General features: G+C 44.5%; 1 protein-coding gene across 1 annotated transcript; it reads right to left on the bottom strand.

Moving 5' to 3' along the window:
* Positions 1 to 238: 238 nt before the first annotated feature.
* Positions 239 to 12,855, bottom strand: kmt5c (lysine methyltransferase 5C). Its single transcript, XM_084037598.1, has 9 exons — positions 12,524 to 12,855; positions 11,968 to 12,100; positions 10,085 to 10,250; positions 9,892 to 10,001; positions 9,606 to 9,769; positions 8,657 to 8,676; positions 8,295 to 8,431; positions 8,026 to 8,195; positions 239 to 7,023 (listed from the first exon to the last, which is right to left on the bottom strand). Exons 2-9 carry the CDS (start codon positions 12,078 to 12,080, stop codon positions 1,739 to 1,741), a joined length of 6,165 nt encoding a protein of 2,054 aa, XP_083893724.1. The 5' UTR covers positions 12,081 to 12,100; positions 12,524 to 12,855; the 3' UTR covers positions 239 to 1,738.
* Positions 12,856 to 13,291: the final 436 nt, after the last annotated feature.

Genomic DNA, 13,291 nt, shown 5'->3' on the forward strand with positions numbered 1-13,291 from the left:
CGGTGATGATGATACAGTTAATTGTTTGATTTTGAGGTACATCAAATAAGGTATATTATTAAATATGGAATGACAGAAGTAATCCAGCCTTCAGGAGCAGACGATGGAATGGTGTCTTAACTGAATAAATGATTACATGGCTGATCAATCAAATCAATAAGACTTATAATACTGCAAAGTAAACAATCACAGTGAAGTCAAGAATTAAAAAGAGAGTCAAGGACAGAAAATACAAAAAAAGAATTAAGTGTCTTTAATGATATAGGCTACATTTGTACATTTCTACAGCAGACTTTCAGCAAGACTAACTGCCAATTAGAAAAAAAGACAAGAAAGTTTTACCTGTAACGACTGAAACATTGGATAAGATGTCAAAGGCTGTGAAATTAAATACTTGATGTAAATATTAATTTCAGTATTTTGTCCCATTAAATAAGAATAAAAACATTTAATAGTTTGAACAATCAATGTGAAATATAAATTACATTAAAGCACCATTTCAAGGATGAGGATAGTAAAATAAATAATTGGCCTTTCCATATCAAGACAGTACAGGATGGTAATGAAAGGCTGTGCAGTCACACTGAACACTCCTGGTTCAACACACAGCACACACCGACATGAGGGGACGCTCGACTGACTTCCACCATCTACAGCAAAGACCTGCTTACAATAGAAACACCTAGAAATGTGGAGCTCATTCAGGACACACGGGAACTACTGCAGGAGATGCAGAACTCCTCCTTCTGTATAAGAATCGTTATAAAACGGGAGTTTACTCTGGGAGAAGATTGTCACCTTTCTTGAGTAATATCTAAATGATTCCACCGGGGAGAACTGGCAATACAAAGACGCTGTACTTCATTTCATTCAGCACAACTGAACCAAGCTTCTCCACTCACTCATCCACAGAAGTACTTGTGAGAGCAGCTGCAGCTTCACCCCGGAGACTTGGATGTATATTTTTCGTGGGTTGGTTTTTACTGTACACCGTTCATGCACAAGCTCTTGGTTTCATTGATGCACTAATGATCCTACTAACATAATCTGGCAGAGCAACAGTCACAGTACCACAAACACTTTACTTTGATCCCTCGAGACTTGCCTACCAAATGCATGCACACACTCACACTCCTCACACACACACACACACACACACACACACAGTGTTGAACACACACACACACACAATGAGAAAAGATCTTGCTGTGAGTATAAAAACGGGGGTGAACCGTTTAAACAGGTGCTTCAAAAAGTCACAGGAACATATCAAAGAGCGAGGCACAAAGCTGCCTTTTAAAAACCAACCAATACAAGTACCAGCAACTCCTGTCACTACTGCAGTACGTGGTGTAGAAAAGGTCATACAGCTATGTTACAGTACAGTACAATGTGTACAGGGCCTGAAGCTCAGAGTCACAAATATATTTGATGCTTTGTTTTCTTTATGCATTTAGAATTTGGTATTCTCAGCAAATTGTGGCGGATATTTAATTTTAAAAAGGAAATCATACAGTAGTTAAAACACGCTAATATGCCCGCTTTACATAAAACTCTGTACAAGCCATTCATACATTAACAGTCCATCAAAATAAAGATTTAGAAAAAGTGTCAGTCAGTCAGCGGGCTTTTGTAACTGGTGGTCTATGAATTACAGTGTTTACAAAAAAATCTTGTAGCTGATAGTTTATAATAATAATAATAATAATCCCCCATCCAAATGTTATTTGGTGTAGAATCAATCCGAGTACTGGAGATCTAAGTCTACTGTGCCGTCCGTCACCACCAGCCTCACTCTCTTGGGTTTTGTGGCCCCCATGGAGTGAGACGATGTGATGGGTCCATAGTGTGGCGGGCCCTGGTGTTCTCCAGGCTGGCACTGCTGCTGCATGTCCTTCCTGCAGTGTTCGTCCTGACCTTTGAGTCCCGCAAATCCACCCAAGGAAAAAGATGCAGGGTTAGGCGGCTGGGGTCCACAGGGCTCGAGGACCAGTCGCCCTTGAGTGCCTGAAGGCTCCATCAGACAATGGTAGGTGTAGTTTGTTGAGCCTAGTCCTGGGTAACCCTCAGTCCCGTCCCTGAGACCCAGGGTCAACGAGTGATCTCCGCTGAAGTTCAGTACATAAGGGGGGCCTTGGCAGCCGTAAGGGAAAGAGGCTGAGGAGGTGGACTGACTCTTTGCTGGTGCTTGAGGACCAGGTGGTGCACTGTGGGCTACTTGGGGGTTGTTGTGCTGAGGCATGGGCGAAAGAGTCGAGCTGAAGCTAAAATCAAACGGGTCTTGCTGAGTGTAACACGGCTGGTGCTTTTCCGAGGTCGACGGAGTGGATTTCTTGTCTTGCGGCGACGAATAACCATCGGACACTTTGCAAGGAAAGAAAAAAGGTCTTGGCAGCGCTGAGAGGTTTTTGTACGTCATGTTGGTTTCACCGCAATCGTGCTTCTCAGACGACATCTTACTTTTCATGAAAGACTGAGGGAAAGACGAGATGGGTTTGTTGAAATGGGGATTGGACCTGCTGGGGTTGCCGGAAGAACAGAGATGGCCGACATTTTTTTCAAAGCCGTGAATAGAAACATTGTCTTTATGATGGCCGTCTGTTCCGACACCTATTTTGTGACTCTGCTGGGTTTTCTCATTAGCACCTGATTTTGAAGCAAGCGTCCTGGATGCAGCGATCGGGCTGCCAGCAGCCATGGTGTCTTTACAAGGTGCACTGTACAAGTTCTGACCCTGGCTGCCTCCCTGATACTTCAGCACCCTGTGGATAACTGTGGAGGTTTTCTCGTGGAATTTGAATGGATTGTCAGGAGGATTGGGATTTTTCACAGTGAAGAGTTGAGGAGGGAGGACTTTGTTGGACATTTGAGGTGGCGGGACGGATTTATTCAAGCAACTCTGGGGAACTCCTCTGACTGTGTTTGGCTGACAACTTGAAAAAGTCTGGGATTTAGCAGGAATGGTGCGATGGAAGGGCCCGTGGGTTCGAAGGTTCGACTGGGCTCTTAATTGACTGGTGCTCGCCTTGACGTGATGGGAGGGTTGGGTTAAAGTGACGGGAGCATGAGATGCAACAGAAGATGGCGTTGCACCAAACATCCGAGGCCTGCCTACAGGAAAGGACTGCGTTCTGAGGTCTTCTCTGGACAGCCTCATTGCTGGATTTTTACTTAAAATTCGATCCTTGGCGGTGAAGTCAGTGTGGCCAAGAGTCGAAAAACTGAAACCGGGGTTGGGTGGGTGTCGGTCTTTGGAGGTATCCTTCGCTTCACATTCCAGAGGAACAGAGTCATTTTTGGAAGAAATTAGACCTGGGAAAAACTGCAGATCTTCACTGGTAAAGTTATTTCCTGGACTGGGGGGGCCAAGGTATGGCGTCTCCGTGGCCCACGTATCAGACGGGCTGTGAGAGAGGGGACTGCTGAAAGGATCCGTGGGTGGATCCAGGGAACACAGCTCCGATGGAGATGATGGAAGTATGTTCTGTGGTTGATAATACCCCTCAAAGTTGAGACACTGGAAGTCCAGAATATCATCACAGCAGTTTGTGAAGCTGGGCTCACCAGAAAGCATGTTGTCAGCCGTTGTGAATGGCGGAGACTGGGACGGGGGCTGGATTACAGAATTAGAAGCACCTGAACATGCTGTTGGCTTTTCCAACGTCTGAGATGAACACAAGCCCTCGGAAAGCCTGGAGAGGCTATTGTCAATTTGTTGGAGAGTGTGACTAAGACAGGTGGTGGGTGTTTCTGCTGGCCCACACTTCCGCGGTCGCTCCATTTTGTACCTCTGTTTCCTTCCTCCGCTGGTCACATCTGGCCTTTCAGTGATGGCATCTGCAGCCGAGGATATGGCTTCGTTCTTATTCTCATTAAGAGGGGAAGACAGAGACAGCGGTGATAGAGACAAGGAAAATGGCGGCGGTTCCATTTTCAGAAGGGCCGTGTTGCTGTTTAATTTCTGGGAAGGGAACTCTTCTTTGAGCCTGCTAACATCGAAGCATCCTTTCTTTTGTTTCACTGAGATGTGCCCCGTTACCTCTTTCTTAACATTGGGCTCTACTTTGAGTTCAGTTTGTACCAGGCCCTCTTTGTCGTCCACCTCCCAAATATCCTCAGTCTTTCTGCGTAGCTTAATTACCGGTAATGGAAGACCGCTTGAATCCAACTCCGGCATCAGTTTCTGTTGCGACCCAGTTTCAAACAAGCAGCAATGTTTTACATAACGATCTTCAATCTTTGTTTCTTGCTCTACAGCTGGCATCTCGCTGTCAGTTTTACAACTCTTGATGTTTTCTGGCAGCAGCTTGACTTCTTCTAGTGGTTCCTTATCAAACTTCTCTTTAATATCTACTTTGTCACTCGGAGCTTCGCTGGGTCCGCATACATTTCCAGGGTCTATTCCGGCTTTTGCGTCCGAGGGTGGATTTGTGGTTTTCCTTTCACTCAGCCTCTGACCTCTTCTTTTCAAACGATGCAATCGGCTCTTTGACTTCTTACTAGCCTGCACGTGTGCCTGAGCTGCCTCCATCTCCATGTTTAATATTGATACGGAATCCATGATGGCTTTAAAGGGGTCGCATGTCACCAACTCCTCTCCCTTTTCTGTTTTTAATGCCAAGTTTTCCAATCCTGCTCTTTGCATCTCCCATACTCTCCCTCTCCTTCTCTTAAAACGAATTTTTAAATCGAGGCTCGACTTTGTCTCCTCAAAACCACTTTGCCGAATGAACGTTTCCACATCACCTTCCTTTTGGGATTTATTTGGATTTTTATCATGCTCTGGCTCCTCAGCTTGTTTGTCCTCTGTGAGCTTATCCCTCTCTGGTGCCTGAGCCTCGTTGATGTCACCCTCATCCTGCCTCTCTAATTTACACTTTCGAACTTTCCTCAATAAACGTCTTGGCTGAACGTCATTAGCTCGGGATCGAAGCACTCGCATAAAGCAGTTCTGTTTTGTGATTTTTTGGGGGTTTAAGCGCTGGACTTCTGTTCTCCTATATCTGACTTTAATATGTCTTTTTACTTTGCTATTCTCCCCCGAACACGTGCCAAGGCCCTGCCTCGGCTCTGCGGAGGGATTTAGCTCAGTCACTTCTTTAGAAGCTTGATCTGAAGCGGAGATCAAACCCTGTTTGGGATCCGTTTCCACAGAGCTTCGAAATGTCCGTTTCTTCAGAGGTATGTTGGACTGTATGTGTGCCTGTGGATTAGTATCTGGATGCAGATTAGCCATAGCTCTTGCTGAAATTAGTGACTTATGAGGTAGTGGGTTGAGGCAGGTGGCCGGTGGGTGATTGTGCCTCTGTGGGGACTGAAGCGGCAAACTGTCCTCACACAACTCTGTCTTCACTGTAGCTGGAACGTCTTTGCTCAACTGAGCCTTGGTGCTTTGCTTGGCTTTTGTTTTTGCTGCTCTAGGCTTCATCTTCCGCCGTCTCATAATCCTCCTCTGCACTGAACAGCGGTACCTGCCTCCATTTATTTCAGTCGCTTCTTCCTCGCCCTTAGAACTTTGCATGTCTTTAGAGGCCGAGATAGAAAACCCTCTTCCTACAACACCTCCATGTAATCCCGGATCTATTAAGGGTTTCTCTTTTCTTAAAATATCAGATAGCAGAACCTTTGCCTGCTTTATGACGATATCTTTTTCATGGCTACTAACTGGCCGTTTACTCACACTCTTAGTCTCCATTTGTTGTGATAATTCTGATTTATTTTTAACACCCTGTGTATTATTTTGTCCTGTAGTTATTACACTGCTCACTGTTTTACATTCTGACTCTTTCACTTCTTCCGAGGCCTCGTTACTTATACATTCCACTAATGCAGCTGCAGCGGTTCTCTTTTCTTTCTGCCCTTCACATTTATTTTTTACAATTTCCTGCTGCTCATTTTGTATATAATCTTTTTCTTCCGACACCGTTTGAATTTCGATAACCTTGTCATTCCCCCCTTTCTTGTTGTGGGATGAATCACCTACAGAGTCACCTGCTGGTAGCTTCCCTAAATTTACTTTATCAATGGCCTTGAAGAACATTTCCCTCACCCCTCTGTTACCTTCAGTTGTGCAGATCTCTGAACATCCTCCCTGCCTCTGCTGAGATCGGGACACTCTTTTTTCTGGTCTGGAACTCTGGCTCGGCCTGGCCCCTACTTTTAACTCCACTCTTCCTTTTCCATCTTCACAGGTCTTTGCTGTTGCCACTGATAACCTTGTTAGGTTGACTGTAAGGTATTGCTTCAATGATACTAGTGGATTGTCTACGGCTTTCTTCGTTCTATCTGTGACCTCTATCATGGACGAAGATCTGGTGGTCCTGTGCGTTGGCTCGGCGGCTGGGTTTAGAGCCTTGATGGTGCAGGATTCAAGGCTGCTGGACTTACTGCTTTGACTCTCCACGATTGCTTTTTCTACCTTGTCTTGTTTTATTGCACTGCAGGTTTTGTCACTTCCAACGGGGTGACAGACAGGTGTAGAGTTGGCTGCATTACTGGACCCTGTTTTTGGCGTGAGTGCGGTTTGAACCATGCTCCTTGTTCTCGAAGAGCACCTCTTGGGAAGTGCCCTCCTATCCACCACTTTAACCGAGTTCTCACTCAGGCCTGCGCCGCTGGCTGCAGGTCCGCCTTTCTGCTGAACCGGGATAGAGGAATTCAGAGAGAAAGGCTTCAAGTTGACCTCACTGCTGCTGTTTTCTTCTCCAGGTGAATTCAGTTCACTCATCCCTTGATCTTTAGGATTCACTTCCTCCAGTTCTTGAAGCAAAGCCCTTTCGTTGCTTTTTGGATCCTTACACTTGACCAAGAAATCCACCGAGTGGCGCCGTACTCTGATTCTCAGGTCCCTCAGACTGAACTGGGACAAAAGTGTCCGACACAGTTGGACTGTGGAGGATTTCGATGCGTGGTTTCCTGATCGCCTGTGCTTCTCTCGCCTCCACTTCTTTGTTTGACTAAATTTTCTGTTCTTCAAGGCATTTCTCCTCATCTGCTGGGTGAAGGAATTCCTTGAGGGGATGGCTACGAATGAAAGACAATAACAAAGAAACAGTTGATATTGAAGCATCTTTTTCTTTTTTACATAAGCAATGTATTAAAATCATGCCTATTTAAACGATGACAACACTGATATTCGATATGAGTGACTGAAGCCAGAACCCTTACAAAGGTGTGATTTAAGTGGCCAGTTCATTAAACTGCGATCATTTAGTTATCTATCTAGAGAGCCATTTACAGCCCAACAGATGCCAAGCTAGCCCGTGTTACTAATAAAGCATGTGACACTCGGAAAGGTGTGGAGCCGACGTGTTTAGGGTGTACAAAGACCACGCAGGCTGTGAATTATAACAAGCCGCTTTTTAACATATTTTCCTCTGTAGCGAGAAACAGCTGATTGGCCCAAAACACATCACAGCAACAGTGAACGCTATGGTTACCACATTTAATGTAGCAGTGAACGACTGAATTACAATATTATGGGTGAAGCATTCCTTTAACTTAATGGAGTCCTTCTTTGGGATTATTTAACATTAAAGTAAGCTGATATATGTTCCCAGATTCAAGCAGCACTGAATCTTCAGGTCACAAAGAAACTATTTGCTCTCTAAAACAGGCTAAATGTTCTTTTCAAACATGCATTCTTTGCCGGGTGATGGATGAAAGCATTCACATTAATTATGTTGCCATCTGTTTCCAGAGAGTGAAACAAAGTTATTACCATCTGCATTAGCCTGATCTTAAGGTGTAACACGGCACAGAGATGTCTGGTGGACTTGGAAATTATTTCTCAGTAGCAGATCATGCACGTTTCAAATCTGTTACAAAAGGTCACCTTGATGATTTCCGACCATAATTCTATCGTGTCTGACATAAAAAAAAATCCCTGTGCCTTTTAGCAATGATAGCATCATCATGACAAACTTGAAGTCACAACATGATTAAAACCAACAAGCCAAAATACACAGAAACACTGGCACCAACACATTCTAGATGAAAGTTCATATTAAATCCCACAGTGGTTACCTTTAAAGATCCCTGAGTGTATTCCTGGTATTATCGGCCGGGGAAAGTGTCCCTTCTCTCTGTGATGACGGAGATATCTCTCTCTCAGGCGGTACTTCTGCCCCACGGGGTCCTTTGTTTCTTCACATTCAGGCTGCTTCCCTCGGTGCTTGAAGTGACCCTCTCCATTCCTGAAGAACAGTTCAAAGGTCATGTCTGATAAATTAAATCTTCCATTTTGAGCAACAACAAAACCAAACAAGCTAATATAAAGGCAATGATGGGCTCACCTCTCACAGGTGCAGCATTCACACATTTCATTGCCTTCCCCAAAAAAGCTGGCACCATAGTAACACGTGATCTCCTCCCCAGGTGAGATGGGTCGAATGGCTTCTACACATGCAATATTCTTCTCCCCGGGGACGAACTGGGTGGAGGAGAAGGGGAAACCAGCAAGAGACAAAGACAAAGGTTGGTGTCCCATGGGAGACATTGACACAGAGCAGCAAGGAAACAGAAGGAGTGCGATTCTGTCCCTAATATACAATGTTCAACATGCAAAATGTCATCGTTACTAGATTGTGCAAATAAGATGCAAGCATTTGTCCTGGTAAAATAAGCTCTTTAAAGATGAATTAATATAGGCCATTACCTTGCAGTTTGGTTTGCAGTCTTCAACCCAGAAAGACAAACAAAGAGAGAAAAAGAGGGAAAAGATTTCATGTTAATAAATCACAGCGATGAGCAACGGCCTCCGTGTTTTGTTGATCAGCTTGTACTGAATTCATTTAGAAAAGGCTCAAAGGCTAAGCTGATTAACTCTCAAACGTTATTGAAAGATCTTCTTCTCCCCGAGTGGACGGAGGAACGAACGGAGGAACGAACGGAGGAACGAACGGAGGAACGAACGGAGGAACGAACGGAGGAACGAACTCACTTTTCAGTGAACCTTCAAGCACATTACAATTCAGTTAATCCACGGCCCGACACGAGGTCTGTGAAGAGCAAGTTGCTTGTTTAATGAAATGAAGATTTAAAAAAAAAAAAGGCATTCATTTGGTCTATACAATCAAAAGTAGTGAAAAAATGATCATCACAATATCCCAGAGCTACTATATACGATTTAGAACATTCACCACTCCCCTTGAATCTATGCAGTTTGTCTGTGGTGCTTAATTAGATCATGATAGATCTGTGTTTTTGGTGTTAACTACACAACATACGTATTGCTGCTGCTGCTACATGGACCAGTGTAAGAAGAGTCTGGGATTACAACCTTGTTTTTTAATCCAGTAAGTAGCCACTTGGCCCACAGAGAGAAAACACTATTTGCTGAGATTTTAAAGAAATACATAAAATACAAAATTGGCTGCTCCTGTTGAGAGCAGTGATGCTCAGGAAACATGCATGAAGCATCACGATAATGAAGGACAACTTTGTCAAAGATGAAAAATGTTCACAGACTTTCCTTTTAAAAATATACATCTGGTATATCATGTTGCTGATGAAACCCACATGTGAGCAATCCAATCAGGTATAATAATAAAATCTGAATTGTAACTGGGATTGTGTGCTGAGAATAGGAATCCAAACAAACTCACCGTGGTTAATGAAAGCTGCGGGTCCGAGCCAGAGCTGAGTGCATCGCTTGCGTGTGGAATACATAACACTGAAGTCGTTGACCCCCGCCCGGAGCACAGCGCCATCAGCCGGGCTCAGCTCTGCTATGCAGCCCAGCAGGACCTCCACCCGCTCGCCTGCAAACCTGCAGAGCAGCAAGATTCAAGCGTCACATGGCTTCGATTTACAAAGAAACACGTCCTGGTCCTGCAGTAGCTACTGTTCGGCTACACGCCGCCTTGACAAATACTACGTGTGAGTGATTACCATTGCCTTGTGGATGTTATCTTTGCACCGTTGGTCTCTGAGGAGTACCGGTCACAGGACTCGATCTTCACACCGCTATCCATCAGGAAGGCACTGAGGTAGCGATATACCTGCAGACATCATCGATGGTTTGTGTTCTCATCCTCAAGTGAGAAAGTGATTATCTGATATGTAAACCTAAACGTCAGCTTACATGTTGTCTCAGCAGCTCCTGTCGATGGTTTCCCAACGCAGTAAAGAAGTCACCAGCCGGTTCGCCCACCGTCAGCGCCTCAAACGTAGCATTGAAGTCATGCGTACGCTGGAAACGCAACAGAGTCTCTTTCAGGTTGCCCCAACGCCGGATCTCTGGTGGGGGGCTACACGGAGAAAAGGCAAACAACATTGAATAAGAAGAGCAGAAACAGTCACGGGACAAAGTCTAATCTCTGTGCGTCTTTGTTAGTCTAAGGTATGTATTAAATGCTATTTTTAAATCTTTCAGGAGACTGCATCACCATGTACGTTTGAAATAATCAAAACATTTCTGTGGTCAGTCAACACAAAAATCTCAAAAATGTGCATTTTTGATGTGCTTGATGTACATTAGATCACAAAACACCAACATCAGTCAGCAGTCAAACTTATTACTTGTGCATATTTTCCAGTACAATAGTTTAACTATATTTGCATCATCTAATTTGACAGAAAACACTTTCACACTGTATAAAAAAACTCAAATAAAAGCAGCTTGAAATAAGCATGGCTTTAAAGGAGTCATCACCTGGTTTTATACGTATCCAGCCCCCCTTGGATCGCTTTGGATCAATTCGTAAAACTTATTAGAAAAAAAAAAAAAAAATTTAATCAAACATTGAGCTTGTTCTGACCCTTTTTCGTACCGCGATTTTATCACGCGAGATTACGCGCGAGGTTTTGACTGGTCCGGATGTGCATTGTATAATATGTAATGAGGCGCGCGTTGATTCGCCGCAGGAAGGACAGAGCCGGGGGGGCTTGCCTGCATGCAGACTCCAAAACATAATGGCGGCGCTTCGGCGATTTCAGGTAGCGGACGGGGCGGGGTTGGGTGGTGAAAGAGGGGTGGGCTTATGCAAGTAGCCGCCACGGTGACGTCACCGAAGGCGCAGAATCAAAATCTCGTGCTTTAGGAATGCACACCCTTGTGTGCTATTCCTGTTCGGAAAAAGAGCAGAAGCGAAAAAACGGCGCCACTTTCAAACTCCAGCCTTTCAGGCAAGTTTCAACTGAGGTCAAACACAGATATGCATGTTTTAACAAGAGAAATTGCGATTTCCGGGTGATGACTCCTTTAAATAAAAAGGACTAATAGTTTCCATCCGGTTACATCACACTTGCAGGTGGTCTGCAGCCACAGAGTATTTGAAAGCAGAAAGCATTGATTCCAGCATGATTAAAACGTGTGATGTGATTGGTCAGATGGATTCCATGTGAATACGGAGGGCTTGCATGAGAGTCTAATCTATTAACCCCAATGTCAAAGTTTCTAAAACTATTACAGTATGCATACTTTGGAGCTGAAATGATTCAATAAATATTCTCTGATTCCAGCTTATCAAATGAGGACGTCCTGCTCGTCTTTGTCATATAGAATTATGAACTATCTTTGGGTATTTGGTCAAATAAAACATCACATTTGTCTCTGTCAAGTTGTGATGGCCATTTTTGACGGTTTCATAGACTAAAGAACTGTTGATTCATTGAAAAGAAATGAATGGGAAAATGAAATGATTGGTAGTTGCAGCCGTCGACTGCACTCCAGTTGTTGTATAAACGAGGTAATACACCCGTATTAAGTGTAATTGAGTTGACAGTGTGCAGATGTATGTTTTGTGAACAGACAGGGCAGTACATAAGTTGATTTCACAGCCCATCACATCCAATTAAAACCATTCCTAACTAACATCTGCACACCAGACACCTTAAGGGCGATTCTGGGTGTCATAGAATCAGAATAGAAGTAAGGACAACACTGCACTCATGCACAACCCTAACGGAAGTGTTTTAAACACGGATGTGGATCCCACCTGGGCGGGCTGTGAGGGGGGGATTTACCTGATGTTCATCTTGTGGGTGCTGAAGCCCAGCAGGGGGTCCAGCACCAAACCGGTAGCCAGGTCATCGGTCTCACACAGCTCCTTCACACTCATTCTAGTGCATCCGTCCATTGCCTCCCACCATCAGCATGCTGCAACCACAGGGTCAACGTATGACAACAACAACAGCAATCATCTTCACTTGGGCAACTCAGCAGATCGGCTATGACAGATTAGCATAACATTAGCGTTCATACCTGCACACCTGCTTAAAAACCCCGTCATGCAACGCGGTGTAATCGGCATTACATATGCAATGTTTACAGCAACCAGTCAACAACAAAACAAAACAAAAAGGGCAACGCTACGTGTAAGTGAGCAATGTGACCGAGCCTCCAGGGTTAGCACGTTAGCTTTGCACGTCAGCGGGGTTATCAGCTGAGGAGTGGGGACGCTAGCATTCTGCTAGCATTCTGCTAGCACTAGCAGCTAACGAAACATGATCTGCAACCGGATCGTTACGGAGCTGTGAAGCAATGTGGTCTAACGGCGATGTGGCTTCTTAGGAAACATACCTGGGAGTCTTTGTCAACGGAAGTCGCGTCAGATAGACAGGTTTTTGTAGCGAGATGCCCGCTCGCCCAGGCAGCGAAAGTTAGCCTAGCAACACAGCGGATAGCTTTGCAGGCTAGCCCGGCAGCCGCGTCCGAAAATGGAGTCTCCTCGTCACTTCGGGAACGCGGCGGGTTGCTGGCGGATATTAATCCCGGGCTTCGGTACAGAAAGGCAGCAACGCGCGGACGCGAAGGCAGACTCGCGTCTAAAAAAGGATTGTTATGTAGCTAGCTAACTAGCTTTGCACAACGCTCATCTGGTAGCAAAAGTTGATGGGCAACGTCCGGTGCAACCGAACTATCCCTGGCCACGCCCACACGCTGCGCTATTCGCTGGGGTCAAGGTCAATTTTACGAATCAAGCGTTTTAGGCTCTGTGATTGGTCAGTCTCTTTTCTGTGGGCGGGGCCAGTTCGGCTTACTGTGTTGATACAGAGCAGAGGTGAGTGTCTCCCCCCGGACCGAGCTGACAACACGGGAGGGAATTACAATATAATATATAATTATAGAGCCGCTGCCCTGTTTCATATATATATATATATATATATATATATATATATATATATATATATATATATATATATATAAATAAATAATATATACATTTAAAAAGACTCTTTCTCTGACAAATATTCATAAACCGTTTTTTTTTTCTTTTTTGCATTCTTTCACCAAGAATGTCTGACAACACGTTACAGATTTGTCATTGATCATTTATTTGAATACCTA

This window comes from Eutrigla gurnardus (genome assembly GCF_963514095.1).
Source record: "Eutrigla gurnardus genome assembly, chromosome: 20".
Classification (NCBI taxonomy): Eukaryota; Metazoa; Chordata; class Actinopteri; order Perciformes; family Triglidae; genus Eutrigla; species Eutrigla gurnardus.

Bases quoted from the DNA above. Each gene is read 5' to 3' on its own strand.
- kmt5c (XM_084037598.1), bottom strand. From the start codon at position 12,080: ATGGACGGATGCACTAGAATGAGTGTGAAGGAGCTGTGTGAGACCGAT. The intron at 8,432-8,656 runs GTAATGGCCTAT...TCCTCCACCCAG, and splicing joins ACTGCAAACCAAACTGCAAG to TTCGTCCCCGGGGAGAAGAA. The intron at 7,024-8,025 runs GTAACCACTGTG...TTTCATTCGTAG, and splicing joins ACACTCAGGGATCTTTAAAG to CCATCCCCTCAAGGAATTCC.